The sequence below is a fragment of the Mytilus californianus genome, unplaced genomic scaffold (genome assembly GCF_021869535.1).
Source record: "Mytilus californianus isolate M0D057914Y unplaced genomic scaffold, xbMytCali1.0.p SCAF_8, whole genome shotgun sequence".
Taxonomy (NCBI): domain Eukaryota; kingdom Metazoa; phylum Mollusca; class Bivalvia; order Mytilida; family Mytilidae; genus Mytilus; species Mytilus californianus.
In genome coordinates, this window is record NW_026262734.1 from 81,165,614 (window position 1) to 81,182,345 (window position 16,732).

The 16,732-nt window shown below is 31.8% G+C and overlaps 1 protein-coding gene across 1 annotated transcript in view; it reads left to right on the forward strand.

Moving 5' to 3' along the window:
* The window catches only part of LOC127712865 (ankyrin-3-like), a 61,176-nt gene that overhangs the window by 41,664 nt on the left and 2,780 nt on the right, over nt 1-16,732 (forward strand). Inside the window, exons 3-5 of the mRNA XM_052219470.1 lie at nt 7,864-7,908; nt 12,436-12,712; nt 13,060-14,768. Coding sequence (XP_052075430.1) covers nt 7,864-7,908; nt 12,436-12,712; nt 13,060-14,768 — 2,031 coding nt within the window. The remainder of the gene's footprint in view (nt 1-7,863; nt 7,909-12,435; nt 12,713-13,059; nt 14,769-16,732) is intronic.

Genomic DNA, 16,732 nt, shown 5'->3' on the forward strand with positions numbered 1-16,732 from the left:
TCTAAAAAATACGTCGATGCTGTTCGAGATCCAGTGTAAGTACACACATTCACTATTGTACTGTGAATTTCAGTAGAAATTTAATTTTTAGATGATCGTAGCGTACATTAGTTTCAGGAAGAATTTGTCTTGCCTCTTTTCTTTCATAGCAGTATGCGAGACATAGGGATTACTAGACGGCGACAGAGGTGTTATCTATTTGTATAAAGCTTTATATCCCAGAAAGTAGAAGTCCTGGGTGTTTCATACCTTTCAAAAAGATAACCTATTTTACGAAAGTTTCCTTTTGTCATATGTCCATGGCCCTTGACCTCATATTCATGGTTTGGCGACTGCTTGAAAAGAAATTATTGTGTTTGTTTGTCATGTGAATTTCTCACTTAATATAAGTAATAGGATAACAGGATATATGTATTTAATTTGGTAAATGGGTTCCTTGCAACGTCTACATGTCCATCAGACAAGGTTCACCTGACCTCAACCTTATTTCATGGATCAGTGATCAAGATTAAAGTAACGTGATAAGATCCATTTTTCAGTTACTAGTAGTATAATCAGTAGGTAATTTACATGTTATGTAAAGAATGATTGTAAGGGGTACATGTTAGTCTGGCAAATTTCATCTGACCTCGACCTTATTTCCATGGTTCATTGGTCAGTGTTAAATTTTTGTGTTCTGTTCTGTTTTTCAAGTACTATAATCAATAGGTCAACTATATTTTATGTACGGAATGATTGTACGGTGTTTATGTCTGTCTGGTAGGATCATCTGACAATGACCTCATTTTCATGGTTAATTGATCATTGTTAAATTTTTGTGTTTTGGTTTGTTTTTCAAACATTATAAGCAGTAGGTCAACTAAATTTGTTGAATGGAATGATTGTAAGGTGAACATGTCTTTTTGGCTGGTATTATCTGACCTTGACCATATTTTCATGGTTCATAGGTCAATGTTAAGTTTTTGTGTTTTGGTCTGTTTTTCTATTACCATTTGCAACAGGTTAACTATATATGGTGTATGGAATAATTGTAAGGTGTACATGTCGGTCTGATATTATTTGTCTGATCTTGACCTCATTGTCATCGATCTTTAAAAATGTAAAGTTTATGTGATACTTGTAGTGAAACCTTTATCTTTAAGATTCTCAACATAAAATCAATGGTCAGTAAAGTAGGCGACACATTTTAGTGTGTGCACTCTTGTTATTGATATGTATTCCACTTTTTTAAATTCTGCATGGTGATAACTACTGAACAAATGCAAGTTTTTGTTTTATGCAAACAAATTATACACCTGGTACCTGATAGTTCCATGTGGAAGGTTTTCCTTAGTTATAATCCCCTGAGCTACGCATTGCGGGGACATAGAAATACCGGGTGTCTGTCTGTCTGTCCGTCCGGTCTTGTTAGCTCTTTCAGGTGTACACTTCTTGCCAGATTTTAATAAAACTTATATCATAGATTTATATTAGCAATGTCTCTGAAAACTTCGAAAAACAGTGCCGATCAACTATCTTTAAAAGAGTTATGCCCTTTGAAATATTTAGTATATGAAAAATTGCATTGTGTACAATTTGTGCCAGATTTTTATCAATTTTTATCAAAGGTTTAAAGTTCGAAAATCAGTGCCTATCAAAAAATTTTAAAGGAGTTTTGCCCCTTGGAAATATTAATTATATTGAAAATTGCATTGTATTTGCTCTCTAGCCTTCATTTCTGTAAGATATTTGTAAAAAGTTTTAAAGAACAAAATGTTTTGTTTTTTTATTGCCCTTGGATAGATAAAATATGTGCGACGCGGGGGACATTGGAATTCTGTTCATTTATTTTACAAGCTTTAACCTCAGGAAATCGAAACAGAAAAACTTTAATGATAAAAACACAGTGTTGTCAAAGACAGGATGTTTTGTATTGATTTGCATGTCTGTGATTTTAGGTAACTGTCTCGTTTGCATAAATTACTTTTTATGTCATGCGTGTGAAAATGCAGGAGCGATACCCATTCAAAATTCTTCAGTGCAATTATAAGTATCCACAAATACTGCTTGCTATATACATATACCTTGAATTAAGGATCGATTATTTACTTTCTTAACAATTTGCGGGAAAGAATTAATATAACTATACACATGTAACATGTGTAAGGAAGATGGACTCTTCAGAATAGATTAGTTCATAAAAGTATGAAGTAAAAGAATTTATTATCATAATATTTTGAGTAACGAATCCTGTTGACGAATTTCCTGATTCGTTGTCGTTGGATTGCTGTGTGATTGACATATACCCTTATCTCGTTTTTATTCATATGAAAAAGAAGGCCTTTTCTATCCACACGTCTGTTTAACCCTCATATGAAAAGAAACCCGCCTCCTCTAGGGTACTTATTTATTTGTTTGTGTGTATATCTCTTCCTTTTTCTTTCTTTTTTTTCTTAGCTGCCAGCAATACACTTCTTTTTATGTGAATATTTTTCTAATTTTCATGTTTTTGGGAAGGTTTTTTTTTTATGTTTTCCTTAAAAAGAAGAAACATATCAATTATATGAATACACATTTATTTTCTTCTTGGCAAGTTAACCTTTCAAAGCGGTTTTCAGTCTTCTTCATCTGATCAAAAATGAATAACTCTCATAAAACGTTTCCATTTTGCAGAAATCAAGACGTCATAAAACTCATCAGCATAACACTGTTGTACTTGTATGTGGACATTAACAATAGATGTATAAGTCTCCCATGTCCTACTTGCTACCAAAACAAAGGTGTTTTTTTTTTTATATTTGACAGGTACTTACTCAATATCATGCATATATACCAGTAGGGCCATACAAACTGACGCATAGCTTTTGAGTGGCTGTCAATACAATAATCATGACTACAATTAATAATAACAACAACCTTGATCTTATTACAAAGGTTCAAGTACTTTGCATTTACATTACATTTTAGTCTGATACCATACTACTAGTAAATATATATTACTTTTCTACCTCAGGAATAGATTACCTTAGCTGTATTTGGCAAAACTTTGAATTTTTGGTCCTCAATGCTCTTCAACTTCGTACTTTATGTGGCCTTTTTAACTTTTTTTTATTCGAGCGTCACTGATGAGTCTTTTGTAGACGAAACTCGCGTCTGACGCAAATACAAAATTTCAATTCTGGTATCTATGATGAGTTTATTTACTGCAGATATGCATTCTTTTATCACCTGGTCAGTTGTGTTGAATGTTGTAGAATTCAATTTTGTCAAATAAGAGATACCTGTATTGCATTTGAAACTTGGCCTACGTAAAATGTGGGTTTTACTGTAGCAAATTGATTTTACATTGTGATGCGTAGTGGAGCTGGTTAACAAGTTTTACGTAGGCCCAGCTTCAAATCTCTATGTTTATCTCTATTCTTTTTTCAAAAGTAACAAATCAATCCATTTCAGTCATTATTTCAGTGTAGAATTTCATAAAACGAAAATTCTGCAAAATAATGTCATCGTCTTAGCAACACAACAAGATAATAATAATAATAATAACACATTCTTTATTTAAAAAGGGTAAACTCAGTTAGTTACAATAAACTAATCTTCCCTGAGGCCCTCATATATATGCTTCTGACGTCAAATGTAAGCCCATCATATATATAATAACATCATATATATGATTCATACGTCAAATGTAAGCCCCGGACATTTTCAGGCTTCTTGTATGCCTCAGAATGTAATAAAATTAGATAAAAGAAACATTGTTCTACAATCCAGAATTCAAAAATGTTGGCTACCCTTGGTTACAGACAGGTAAATAGAGGATTTAACGCTTATTGCCATGCATCCAATCAGAACAATTGATACAAAATGATTACATTAGAATTATTGATTGAATAGCCTGAATATATGATTTGAGATAGGAATTTTGTTTTTTTCGTTAACCTTTATAACAAAATATTGTTGGATTTTAGTTATAGAACAGATTAAGAGTATGTGTCATCAATACATCTAGGCAGTTTGTCTTGTTTCAGGAATGAAGAAACTAAAAGACAGACAGGAGGAAAAAGGTAACCATACATTATATTTCATTCGAGCCTTGAAGTTGCTGTAAATATTTAAAATTGATGTTCATTGTCTAAATACATGTAGCTGTTTTACCCTTCAAAGTGATGATCTGCAGAAACTTTGTGATCAAAGGTCCTTAATTTGCCATCTTATATGTACTAGATTTTTTTAGTTTATCGCCCGCGCTACACATTGCGGGAGACAAAGACATATTGGGCGTCCATGCATCTGTCAGTCTGGTCTTGAAAGCTTTCTTACAAGTACAATTTTTGCCAGATCAAATTTATATCAGAGACTAAGCAACGTCTAGGACAAGTTAAAAATTTAGGACTCTTTTTTTTTTTAAAGAGTTGTGCCCCTTGGAAATATTAATTATATGGGAAATTGCATTGTAAGTGCTATGAAGTGTACAATTCTTGCTAAATTTTTATCAATTTCATATCAAAGGTTTATATCAGCAATGACTCGGACAGTTTCTAAAGTCAGTGCTGATCAACTATTTTTTAAAGAGTTATTCTCCTTGTAAATATATATTTTATGGAAAATTATTTTTTTATCACTCTCATGCAACTTTTTTGCCAGATTTAGATCAAATGTATATCAAAGGTTTATATCTGCACTGTCTGTGACTGGTTTCGAAAATCAGTGCTGATTTTTTTTGTCAGGAGTTGTTACCCTTAAATGAGAATTCTTTAAAATATTGCATTGTTAGCACTCTCATATGTACAATAGCAGCCAGATAATTATGAAAGGTTTATATCAGCAATATTTCGGAAAACTTTGAAAATCAGTGCTGATCAAATTATTTTAAAAGAGTTATTTCTCTTGAAAATATTATTATATGGAGAACTGCTTTGTTAAATTAAGCGCTCTTATGCCTACATTTCTTTATATTTATAGAAATATTCAAGATATTTATATATATAAGAAGTTTTAAAGAAAAACATTTTTTTCAGTTATTGCCCTCTGACAGAACAAATATGTGGAACTCGTGATCGGGAGCATTTGAACTCTGTTCTTTTATTCCCCGAAATGACAAATATGAAAAGTTATAGTTTTTCAAACGAGAAAGTTAACGGCCTGAATAAGTTACAAAACAAAAAAACAAATATGATACAAAACAACAAACCACAACAACTGAATTACTGTCATTGACTTGGGAAAGTCACATGCAGAATGTTGTCGGGTTAAACATGGTTTATTGCAAAATATACAGAATGATAGTTTGGCATGTTGTTTCTGGCTTTGACCTAATATCTATGTGCGTATGTCATGGATTTGGTTTCTGTTCTCTAAGTTTCGTTTGCCACAACCTAATGATCTGAAACATATTACCACCAAACACAGATCAAGGTTGAATTTTGATGGCGTCACTTTAACCGTTCTTGTGTTTTGTTACTTTATAAATGGATAATTTCCAAATTTATTGTTTTGCACACTCTTTCACTTTAATGTTCCTAAAATTGAAAGTTTTGTGATAAGAATGTTAGGTTGACAGAATCTGTAAACGACAAAAATAATCATCAGTTAAAGATCTACAAAATTACCACATGTGACAATCAGTTGAATTTTATAGGAGGTATTGCCCTTGAAAGAATATTTTTTAGCATTTATAATACTGAAAAATTGTGAAAATTCGTATATAACTGTTAGCTAAACAGTTAATTATATATATAACTGATTTGCATCATTATATTTACAACTAAGTACCAACAACAACAACACAGAAACTGCTATTGATTATTTATTGGAGTTATACTATTTTTATTTACAAATTATTTCCACTTCAGCTCACACGCCAGGTTAGCTTTTGTCTCACTTTATTTCTGTCATGTCGGCCATTGTCAATCATTTGTCATCCACTTTCTGTCGTGAGCAAACTTTTCTTTTAAAATCTTCACCTTTGAAACTGCTCCATTGATTTAAACTAAAGTTTGTCTGGTTTATACATATATGGGAATGTCAACTATAAAGCTTGTGATTTTTTTCAGGATGACCCATTAACAGGGCCACACTGTATTAAAATGGTCAGCACAAAAATTTCTATCTATCCTGAAAATCTGGGGGAAAAACATAGGAGCTAGGTTAAAAGTAAAAATGATCAACATGACAAGATGTATCCACCATGAAATCTTAATTATTGTTTATGAGTTATTGCCCCATATATATAGATATATAGATTTTTTTTTCCAATTTTAATAGTTGTGTGTATCATGAAAACTAAAGGAGCTAGGTTAAAAGCCTTAATCTCAAAAAGGTTCAGCATGACAAGATATACTTACCATGAATACAAGTGAACAATGCGTTGACCTGTTTTGGATTTTTGCCCTTGAAATGTTTTTTTTTTTATAGTTTTTTTGACTGTTATCGTAAAAATTATTGGAGATCAGTTATAACTGCAAATTGCAAAAAAAGGTTGAAATCAATAGGATGTATCCATCTTGAAACTTGGAGGAAAATCTGCAGATTTGATTTAGAGTTATTGCCCCTGAAATAAAACTTGTTTGCAGTTTTTAGCTTCAAACATGAAAATAAAAAGATAGGTGAAAAAAGGAAAAATTAAACAATAATCAACACATGATTAAATTAACCCTGAAAATTTCAGAAAAATCTGTCGAAAAATTTTCTGTTGTTATTTTGAAAACTATAGAAGCTAGGTCAAAAGTGTACTCTGCAAAAGTGATCAGAATGACAAGATCTATCTACTCGGATATTTTGAGATTACCTGTTTTGGAGTTATTGTAAAATGATAATTTGTACTGTTTCTTGCTGTTATCTAAAAAAAACTTATTGGAACTAGATTTAACGTGTAAATTGCAAAAATAAACTGCAATAAAAAAGTAACTAAAGTATGTGCATACAAATTCCTCAATAATAAACTGGCAATTGTTGAAAATGTTATATTAAGATATACATTAATTAACACGATAATTAACAACTTGAAGTTAAAACTGATTTGCAATAAATGTAAACAGGGAGAAAAGCTGCGTTTTTTATCAATGCATGCAAATAGGGAATACATTATATTCATCCGGTCATTCTTACTTTCGTATTTCGATATTATAGCTTTAACATTTTTATACACTTGACCTTGGTCTTATGTCCATAGTTATAGGGTCAATGTTAAGTTTTATGTAATATGTGCATGGAACGATAGTTAGGTGTACATGTTTGGTTAGATACATATAACCTTGACATCATTTTCATGGTTAATTGGTCAATGGTAAGTTTTCATGGTAAGGTCAGTTTCTTAGATACTATACGCAATAGGTTAACTATATTTGGTATATGGCATAATTGTATGGTAGACATGTCAAACTAGCAGAATATGTCTGACCTCACCTCATGATTCATTGGTAAAGTTGTCTAGGTTAGGTCTGTTTTACAGATAAAATAAGCAATTATAGATGAATATAGATAAACTATAATTGGTGAAAGGAATAACTGTAAGGCCAACTGACAGGGCTCATCTGAACTTGTCCTTATTAACATGGATCGTTACTAATGTTAATGTTATGTAATAATTGTAGCATTACTTTTTTCTTTGAGACTTTGAACGTTATTTCAATCGTGACCAGTAAAACAGGCTAACGTAATTTCAAACGTGACTAGTAAGACAGACGAAAATTTCAGCATGCACACTTTTGTTCAGTTCATTATCAATATTGCATAATATTTGCTTGCCAGATAAACGATTAAATCTTCCATGGGACATCTAGTACAATATGGGAACAACCGAAAAACGTGTTTGATAAAATGCCATGTAGAATATGAGAAATTTAAATTTGAATTAATTTAAAGAAATGTAATTCTTTATTTTAGATATTCCGAGGATTCAAGATGAAGTTATTCCTAAACATATACTTGGTAAGTTTATTCATGAACATTTGAACATTACTTTCTTTTATGGTTGTGGCCTGTTGTCTACTGCTCGCATGTAGATATATTTCTTGTATCACACTGCAAAAAGTGTGATACGAAAAATGCATTAATTTGGTCCAGCATCATAAAAAAACTCATCATAGATACCAGGATTGAAATTATGTTCACCAATCGCGCATTTCGTCTACAAAAGACCCATCAGTGACGCTCTAATAAAAAGGTTAAAAAAGTCAAACAAAGTGCAACGTTGAAAAGCATTGATGACCCCCCAATTCCAAAAAGTTTTGCCAATTACAGCTAAGGTAATCTATTCCTGGGGTAGAAAATCCTTAATATCTCCAAAATTTCATAGATTATAAACAGTTCATTTATAATCATGACCATTTAATGACAATTCATGTCAACACAGAAGTGCTGACTACTGAGCTGGTGATTTTAAGACATTTCCATTTTTCAGGGATGACTCTCAAAGATCAAAACGATGAACATTTCCTCAATGGTATAGATATGTGATTTCTTCAATGAGATTCAAAACAATCATATCTTTCACCTGAATTTTTTTTTATGTCCCCGCCGACTTAGGTCGTTATGGCCTAAATCGGGGCCATATAGTGTTACTTTATCCATCATTCAGTCATTCCGTCATTCGGTCAATCCACAACAAACAGTAACATGCATAAGGACTTTTATTATTATCACCTTCACCTATTGAGCTGATTTTTAGTATGTGTGTCTACTATGGTGAGTTACAGATCAAGTCTCGTATGGTTCCGCTTCCCTTATTTTTGTTGAAATTACGGGCTTTGGACTTTGGAATGTCATGAAAATAATAGTTACAATGTATACAGACTTTTCTTTTCTAAACGCCTTCACATATTCAGCCGGTTTTTATTATGTGAGTCTACTATGATGAGTTCCAGATCGAGTTAACGTTTGGTTATGCCCAGCATATTTTTGCCAAAGTTACAGGCTTTGGACTTTGAAAATTTCCACCCCTGAAAATGGCTTCAAACATTTTTTTGCGAGCGGGGCCATTCGTGTTGTTTCGACACATCTAGTTTTTTTTTAAATTTTATTACATTTTTAAAAAAGTTTTAAAATGTCTGATGTTAAAGTTTGACGCCAGAACATGACGTATGACGTCGTACTGATATGTACAAGAATAAAACAGATCAACAAGTCACAAACTTTTATTTTTAACAAAAAGAGAATGTTTACTGTGTAAGATAAATAGGTTAAACAAATTTGGAGAACTGCATATTGCTTGATATCAGCTCTCGTTACTAATTAACTTGAGATTGAATTACTCGAGTTGATATCAAGCGGAATCAAATTCTCACTCGTTATGAAACATAAACTTATCCTATTACACGGCATTTATTGTAAAAATAACAGGAATACACATATTTTTTGTGTGATACTTGTCTTTTGTAATTTTTTTGTTATAAATTAGGCCGTAAGTTTTCTCAATTAAATTTATTCACATTTTTCATGTCGAGACCTTTTATAGCTGACTATACAGTATGGGTTTTTCTCATTGTTGAAGGCAGTACGGTTGCCTATAATTGTTTACATCCACGTCATTTGAACTTTGGTGGACAGTTGTCTTACTGGCAATCATACTACATCTCCTTGTTTTTATACTAGGTAGAAAATGATATCATAAATTGATAGGTGGTGTCAAAAGTTATAATGGAATGGTTTTTAAGATTTATCAATTGAAATGGTAAAGAGACACTAGTTTCGAAGTTTGTAAAAAATCGAAATATGTTTTTTTTTTTTTTTGAAATATTTTTAACGACGTAATTGTGAAATAATATTTCGCAAATAGCAGTCCGTTTTGGTTCAATTTTATCAAAATGAGCTCAAAAACATTGAGGATGTATTTTTGGCATTTAAGTCAATAATTCAACTCATCTGAATCTGTATTCATGTGAACGTCATTGAACCCTTAATTGGAATGGACTTCGTAATGCGGTAAGCATGTTAAGCTATGAAAAGAAAAGAATGTCAACATTGAAAAATGGAACAGGGCAGCCATCGGAAAGATCCTTTGCATTGACTGAATCTGCCAACAAAAAATCATTCAAATACATTGCGATAATTTACATATTTTTGTTAAATTTACATGATCTATGACATGAAATCAAACAGACCTATAAAAGTCATCATCATACAATTGCACATGCTTGCTTGTTTATTTATATTTATATTTATGTTTACATCAGGTCATATGACACATGAAATTCTTCCGGGATCATCTCCATGGTTAATTAGATAGCATCTATTCTAATGCACACGAATGGTTGAAATATACAACAAGTCAATGCAGTATAAATCGTTTTTTAGGACTTTGTGTAATTTGAATAGTTGTTTTAGTATGTTATAAATAAATAAATGAGACAAATGATTCAAATCGATGAACATGAATTGTAGGCTAATCTTATTGTAAGGAGAGAAGCGAAAGATAAAATACGTATAATCAAACTGATAAGTCAAAAACAAACTGACAATACCACGAAAAAGATGAAAAACAAAGAAGACACAAAGCACAACATAGATGACTCACGACTGAGCAACACGACCCCCCCCCCCCCCCCAAAAAAAAGGTGTTGATTTTAGGAGCTCTGAAAGGGTAAGCAAATCCTCCTCATTCAACATGTGGCACCCGTCGTGTTGCTTATATAAGTACAAACCCAGTGGTAAGTGTAACATGTCTATTTCTTTGGTGACATTCGATGGAGGACTGAATGCTAAACTTTGCTTTTAACACGAAACAAAGAAAAAAAGATAACGCAGGAAAATGTATTACTTTATTGGAATCAGTAATTATGATTTGTTTGCATGCCTCACAAAAAATGTCCAAGCGATGTCAGATATCTAGTATACTTATACTGAATCCTTTAATACTGCTTGTATCATGACCAAATGATAGTATTGAAATTATTTATATGCCACAGTTTATCTGGGGGTCATATGGGAAATCCGTCAATACAAAGACTTTTAAAAAATGAAAATAATTCTTTGGAATAATAAACTTGTACTGTTACACCACTGTCCCAGATTGGGGAGGGTTGGCGCCTTCAAACATGTTTAAACCTGCCATATTCTACGATTGTCTGTCTCAAGTTAGGAGCCCGTAGTTTACTGGTTGTCATTGGTTCATGTCTGTCATATTTGTTTTTCGTAATTTGTTTTGTTTTAAATTAGGCCTTAGTTTTCTCATTTGAATTGTTCCATATTTTTCATGTTGTGGCCTTTTGTAGCCGACTATACTTTGTGGTTTTTTTTTTCTCATTGTTGAAGGCTGTACGGTTGCTTATGATTAATATTATATAATTGCTTACATCAACCTCATTTGAAGTTTGGTGGATAGTTGTATCAGTGCTAATCATACCACATCTCCTATTTTTTTATATTGTCACTTATTAATTCTAGGATACAAATAACAAACAAGCATAGTATGAACATTAAGGATTTATTATAGATATTACTACAAAACAGAAATGAAATTGCATTTACCAGAAATGATAGTAAATAGTAACATACTAGACATGCTAAAGTAGATTTCTAAAGAGGTACAATGGGGTAGTAACCACCCTTTATTTTCCCCTTTTAGTCTTTGCTAAATTGGGATTTAAAAAAAAAACTGCACATAATTTACATTTGTTGCAAAAGAGACATACTTTGCATGGATAAGGTATACGTGTGTAAAAAGTAAAATAACAAAAAGACCGAACTCTGAGGAAAATTCAAAACGGAAAGTCCCTAATCAAATGGCAAAATTAAAAGCTCAAACACATCAAACGAATGGATAACAACTTTCATATTCCTGACTTGGTACAGGCATTTTCTTATGTAAAAAATGGTGGATTAAACCTGATTTTATACCTAGCTAAACCTCTCACTTGTATGACAGTCGTATAAAATTATATTGTGTTGACAGCAATTTGTGAACAAAACAAACAGACAAAATAGGTACAAATGCCAAAAATAGCGGTACAGCAGTCAACATTGTGTAATAATTTTAATCACTATAAAAACAAACAAATATGTCAACAAAGAAAAACAAAAAGACATATAGACAAAGCACATCAGCAAAAACGAAAGACAAGAATACAAAAATACAAAAATTTACCATAGCACAATAACAAAATGACCACAGTGAACATTTCATTGTATATAAGAATATAACCATCATCGAAAGTAAACAAATTAACTGTTCATCCCCCATTTCCTGTTTACAAGCTTGAGTAACTATGTCACCTAAAGTTTTCAAAAAAGTTTATAAGACACGAAATAAAAAAAAAAGAATTATATTTTGAAAGACACAAGACACATATGTAGGACTCAGACATTTGTTCTTGCAATAAAATGCAGGCCTGGGTTAATTTCCTACAACTGTCAAGTTCAAGGGATTATTTGTATAACCGCTTTGATGGTTGTACACCTTAAAAATAAAACTTTGAAATGATACTAAATTTATCTACAAAAAAATATTTTTGTTTGCAGAGCAGTTCGAAAGACGCTTGGAACAGTGGAAGGAGGATGATCAACAGTTTGTTAGTACAGAAGCAGGGAAACATGTAATGCAAGAAGTTTTGACACAAAGTTCCATTACCCTGGTAGGAAAATCAGGCATTGGAAAAAGTTTCCTATCAAAACATATTGCCTTGAAAATGATTGAAGATGGCTATACTGTTATTCCATGCAGCAAACCTGAAGATATTGGAAAATGGTTTAAACATGGGAGAAAAACATTATTTGTATTTGATGACGTTTGTGGCCGGTATACTCTTAATCAACAAATTTACACTGATTGGAAACAAAGACTTGATCACATTACATCACTTCTTAAAGATAAATGTTGTAAAATAATGTCTACATGTAGGTTTGAGGTTTACAAAGATGAACAATTTAGCAGTCTGTCTATTTTCAAAATGTGTAATATCAATTTAAGTTCACAAGAATTGAAACTTACTGATGCTGTAAAAATGCTTTAGCTGAAATGTACTTTAAGGAAAATATTGATGAAGTAAAGGAATTGTCAGAAAAATATGACTTTTTCCCACTTTTATGTAGCTTATATCATAAACAGAACCTCCAGAAAAATGTAAGCATTAGATCTTTTTTTAGAAATCCTTTTGATGTTTTCAAAGATCAAGTTGTACAAATGTATGGAGAAAGTGATGCTGGTAAGATGCAGTATTGTAGCTTAGTCCTTTGTGTGATGTTTAACAACACATTAACAGAAGAAAAATTGTCCACAGCAGATAAAAAGATAGGAGCAGTCATAAAAGATTTACTAGAAGAATGTGAACTGAATAAAGGAACATCCATCAAACGTTTAAAGAAATCCCTTGAAACACTTGAAGGTACCTATGTGGTCAAGGAGGATAGTACGTACAAAATAATTCATGATAAGTTATTTGATTTCATGGCCAAATACTTTGGGGAAAAGATGTTACAGCTTTTCATTGATCATGCTAATACTGATTTCACTGGAGAGAGATTTTTATGCAAGATAACAGAAAACATGGGCACAGATATAGAGTTTGTGATAAGAATACCTGATAAATATGTAAATAAATATATAGATAGGTTACTAAAAGACTGGGAGAACGGTTATGTAAACAGTGTATGTCAAAACAGAAACATGAATTCTACTACATTTGCGGAAAAAATGGTAACACGATTAAACCAGCTTGACACATCAAAGCAGGCAGAACTAGTTTGTACTCAAGATATTCACGATAAAAATATAGCACTTGGTGGAAGTTGCTTTATGGGTTCTGTTGACCTTGTCAAATGGTTGATAAGTAGGAATAGTGACATTAATCATTGTGATGAGGCTGGTTGGTTCCCTTTATTATGGGCTAGTCAGGAAGGACATATTGATGTTGTAAAAGAACTGTTACAACATTCGGCTGATGGAAACCAGTGTACCAAAGCTGATGCAACACCTCTGTATTTAGCAAGTCAGGAAGGACATATTAATGTTGTTAAAGAACTGTTACAACATTCAGCTGATGTAAATCAGTGTGACAATGATGATGTATCACCTTTGTATATAGCGAGTGAGAATGGACATGTTGATGTTGTTATAGAACTGTTACAACATTCAGCCGATGTAAATCAGAGAACAAATGATGATGCATCACCTCTGGATATAGCAAGTGAGAATGGACATGTTGATGTCGTAAAAGAACTGTTACATCATTCAGCTGATGTAAATCAGTGTTCCAATGAAAATGCATCACCTCTGTATATAGCAAGCGAGAATGGACATGTTAATATTGTTAAAGAACTGTTACAACATTCAGCTGATTTAAATCAGTGTTTTAATGATGATGTATCACCTCTGTTTATAGCAAGTGAGAATGGACATGTTGATGTTGTAAAAGAACTGTTACAACATTCAGCTGATGTAAATCAGTGTTCCAATGGTGATGCATCACCTCTGTATATAGCAAGTCAGGAAGGATATGTTAGTGTTGTTAAAGAACTGTTACAACATTCAGTTGATGTCAATAAATGTTACAATAATGGTGCATCACCTCTGTTTATAGCAAGTGAGAATGGACATGTTAATATTGTTAAAGAACTGTTACAACATTCAGCTGATGTAAATCATTGTGACAATGATGATGCATCACCTCTGTATATCGCAAGTCACAATGGACATGTTAGTGTTGTTAAAGAATTGTTAAAATATTCACCTGATGTTAATCACTGTAACAATAATGGTGTATCACCTCTGTATATAGCAAGTGAGAATGGACATGTTGATGTTGTTATAGAATTGTTAAAATGTTCAGCTGATGTCAATCAATGTGACTTTAAAGGTAGAAGTCCTTTTAGTGTAGCACTGGAGCAAGGACACATAGAAATAGAATCATTGTTAAAAGGAAAAGGTGCAAATCAAAATTAATTTCAAAATGATCAATTTCTGTGAAGGATATTTTCTTATTGTTTGTACCCGTACAAATTTATACATAATAAATTCATTTAATATTCAAAACCCGCAAAACAGCTTAGATTAGTTTATCATATTTATAGTTTGAAGTATCGGCACTAGTCAAATACTTCTATTTATAACCTGTAGCTGTTGTTTGTTTGTTTGTTTTTTCTTTATTGTATTGTTAGGTTGCTGTCTTGTAGATATATTGACAAATCTCTTTAAAGCATATACATATCTCGTTTTGATAATGTTGTATGGCTATATATCATGTGGTTTATATATTAGAAAATTACCTGACTATTTGAATTATTTTGCTATGTGTATACTGTAGAGAAATGAGATTATTAGTACAAAGATGTATAATTTTGTGTCAATGTGTGTACATATATCAATTGGTAGATGAAAATATAGACTATTTTATAAAGTGACAGATATTCGTTAATCTGATTGTATTGTAAGGTGGCGAATACCATTTTTTGATAATATTTAGAACAACATTGCATATGTTTGATTTTATACTTTTAATGCCATGTAAAATTCGTAATAAAATTTTCAAACTAGTAAACTATCTGTAACCAACTATGTTAATAAGATAAGATTAAAAGCTCTTTAGATTTGTTTTCTTTTTGTTGTGTACCCAATATCGTTTTTCATTCAGCTTAGCCAGCTGATTAGGACTATATGTTAGTAAAAATTTGGAGTGTAAGAAAAATATCTTATTTCAGATTGCTCTCTATGTTATCTTTTTGACAATGTTGTGAATTGTTGTATACTTTTTAAGGTGGTATTAAAGTACAAAAGAATTAAGTTGTAAATTGATTATTGCAGATTTTCAAACATTGACTTATTTATTACTTGTAATTTTTGGTATGAATATTATGTGTTTGTTGTATCAATCATGTTACTTGTATACACTAAACATGCTAAATAATGGTATTTTACATCCTAAATTTTACGGAAATATTGTACTTCAAGCGCGGAAATCACTATGTGATCCGTGTAAACTTATCGAACCTTTAAACAAACTTATTTGTAAAGGTTATCTTATCAATGTTGTAATAAGATCTTTGAATATTGTTTTCATTGGCACTAACATCGATTTTGTCATCAACAAATTAAAACACAACCAAATGTGTATTCTTTTCGAATGGTTTTTTGGGATGTATATATACACATTCACGTTTATTTTCTATTTAGAAATTGTTTTATCTATACATAACATCATACATATTTATTATAAGGTTAAATCCTTACTATCCTACTGCCTGTCGTTACTTTTCTTTTGGCATTGCACAAGTCATGTCTTCTTTGACTGTCCATGGCGTTTAAACACTAAATCCCTGCCTGGGATGTGTTTTAATTGGTTTTAGTCTCTGATGCATGATTTTTTATTATTAATTGTTTTTGGCTTTAAACTAGCTTTCAGTAACTGCGAGTACTCTCAAATCGTACTTTCGTGTTTATTTGACCTGTTGACACAATTTGTAATGCATTTCTGTTATTCAATGTTTACTTATTTTGTGTTATATCTCGTCTTACTATTTCTTTGTACCACCTTTGATAAGTATTTAGTATGACGGGGGAAAAAATTTTCACTTCTGTACTCGTACTACAAATTTATTTTGTAAAAAATGTTTCTGTACTCCTAACAACAAAATTATCATATTTAAATTTACCTGTTTACGTTACTTTATTTATCGCCATTTTGTTCTAGGTTAAAGTTGTCTTTTTGATAGTAAAATATCTTTTTTATTTATATTGTGTCATAGATCAAACTTATTAGGGCCCCGCCTAGTGGCGAGTCGCCCTATAGTGATCAGTCTGTCCGTCCGTCCGTCCGTAACAAAT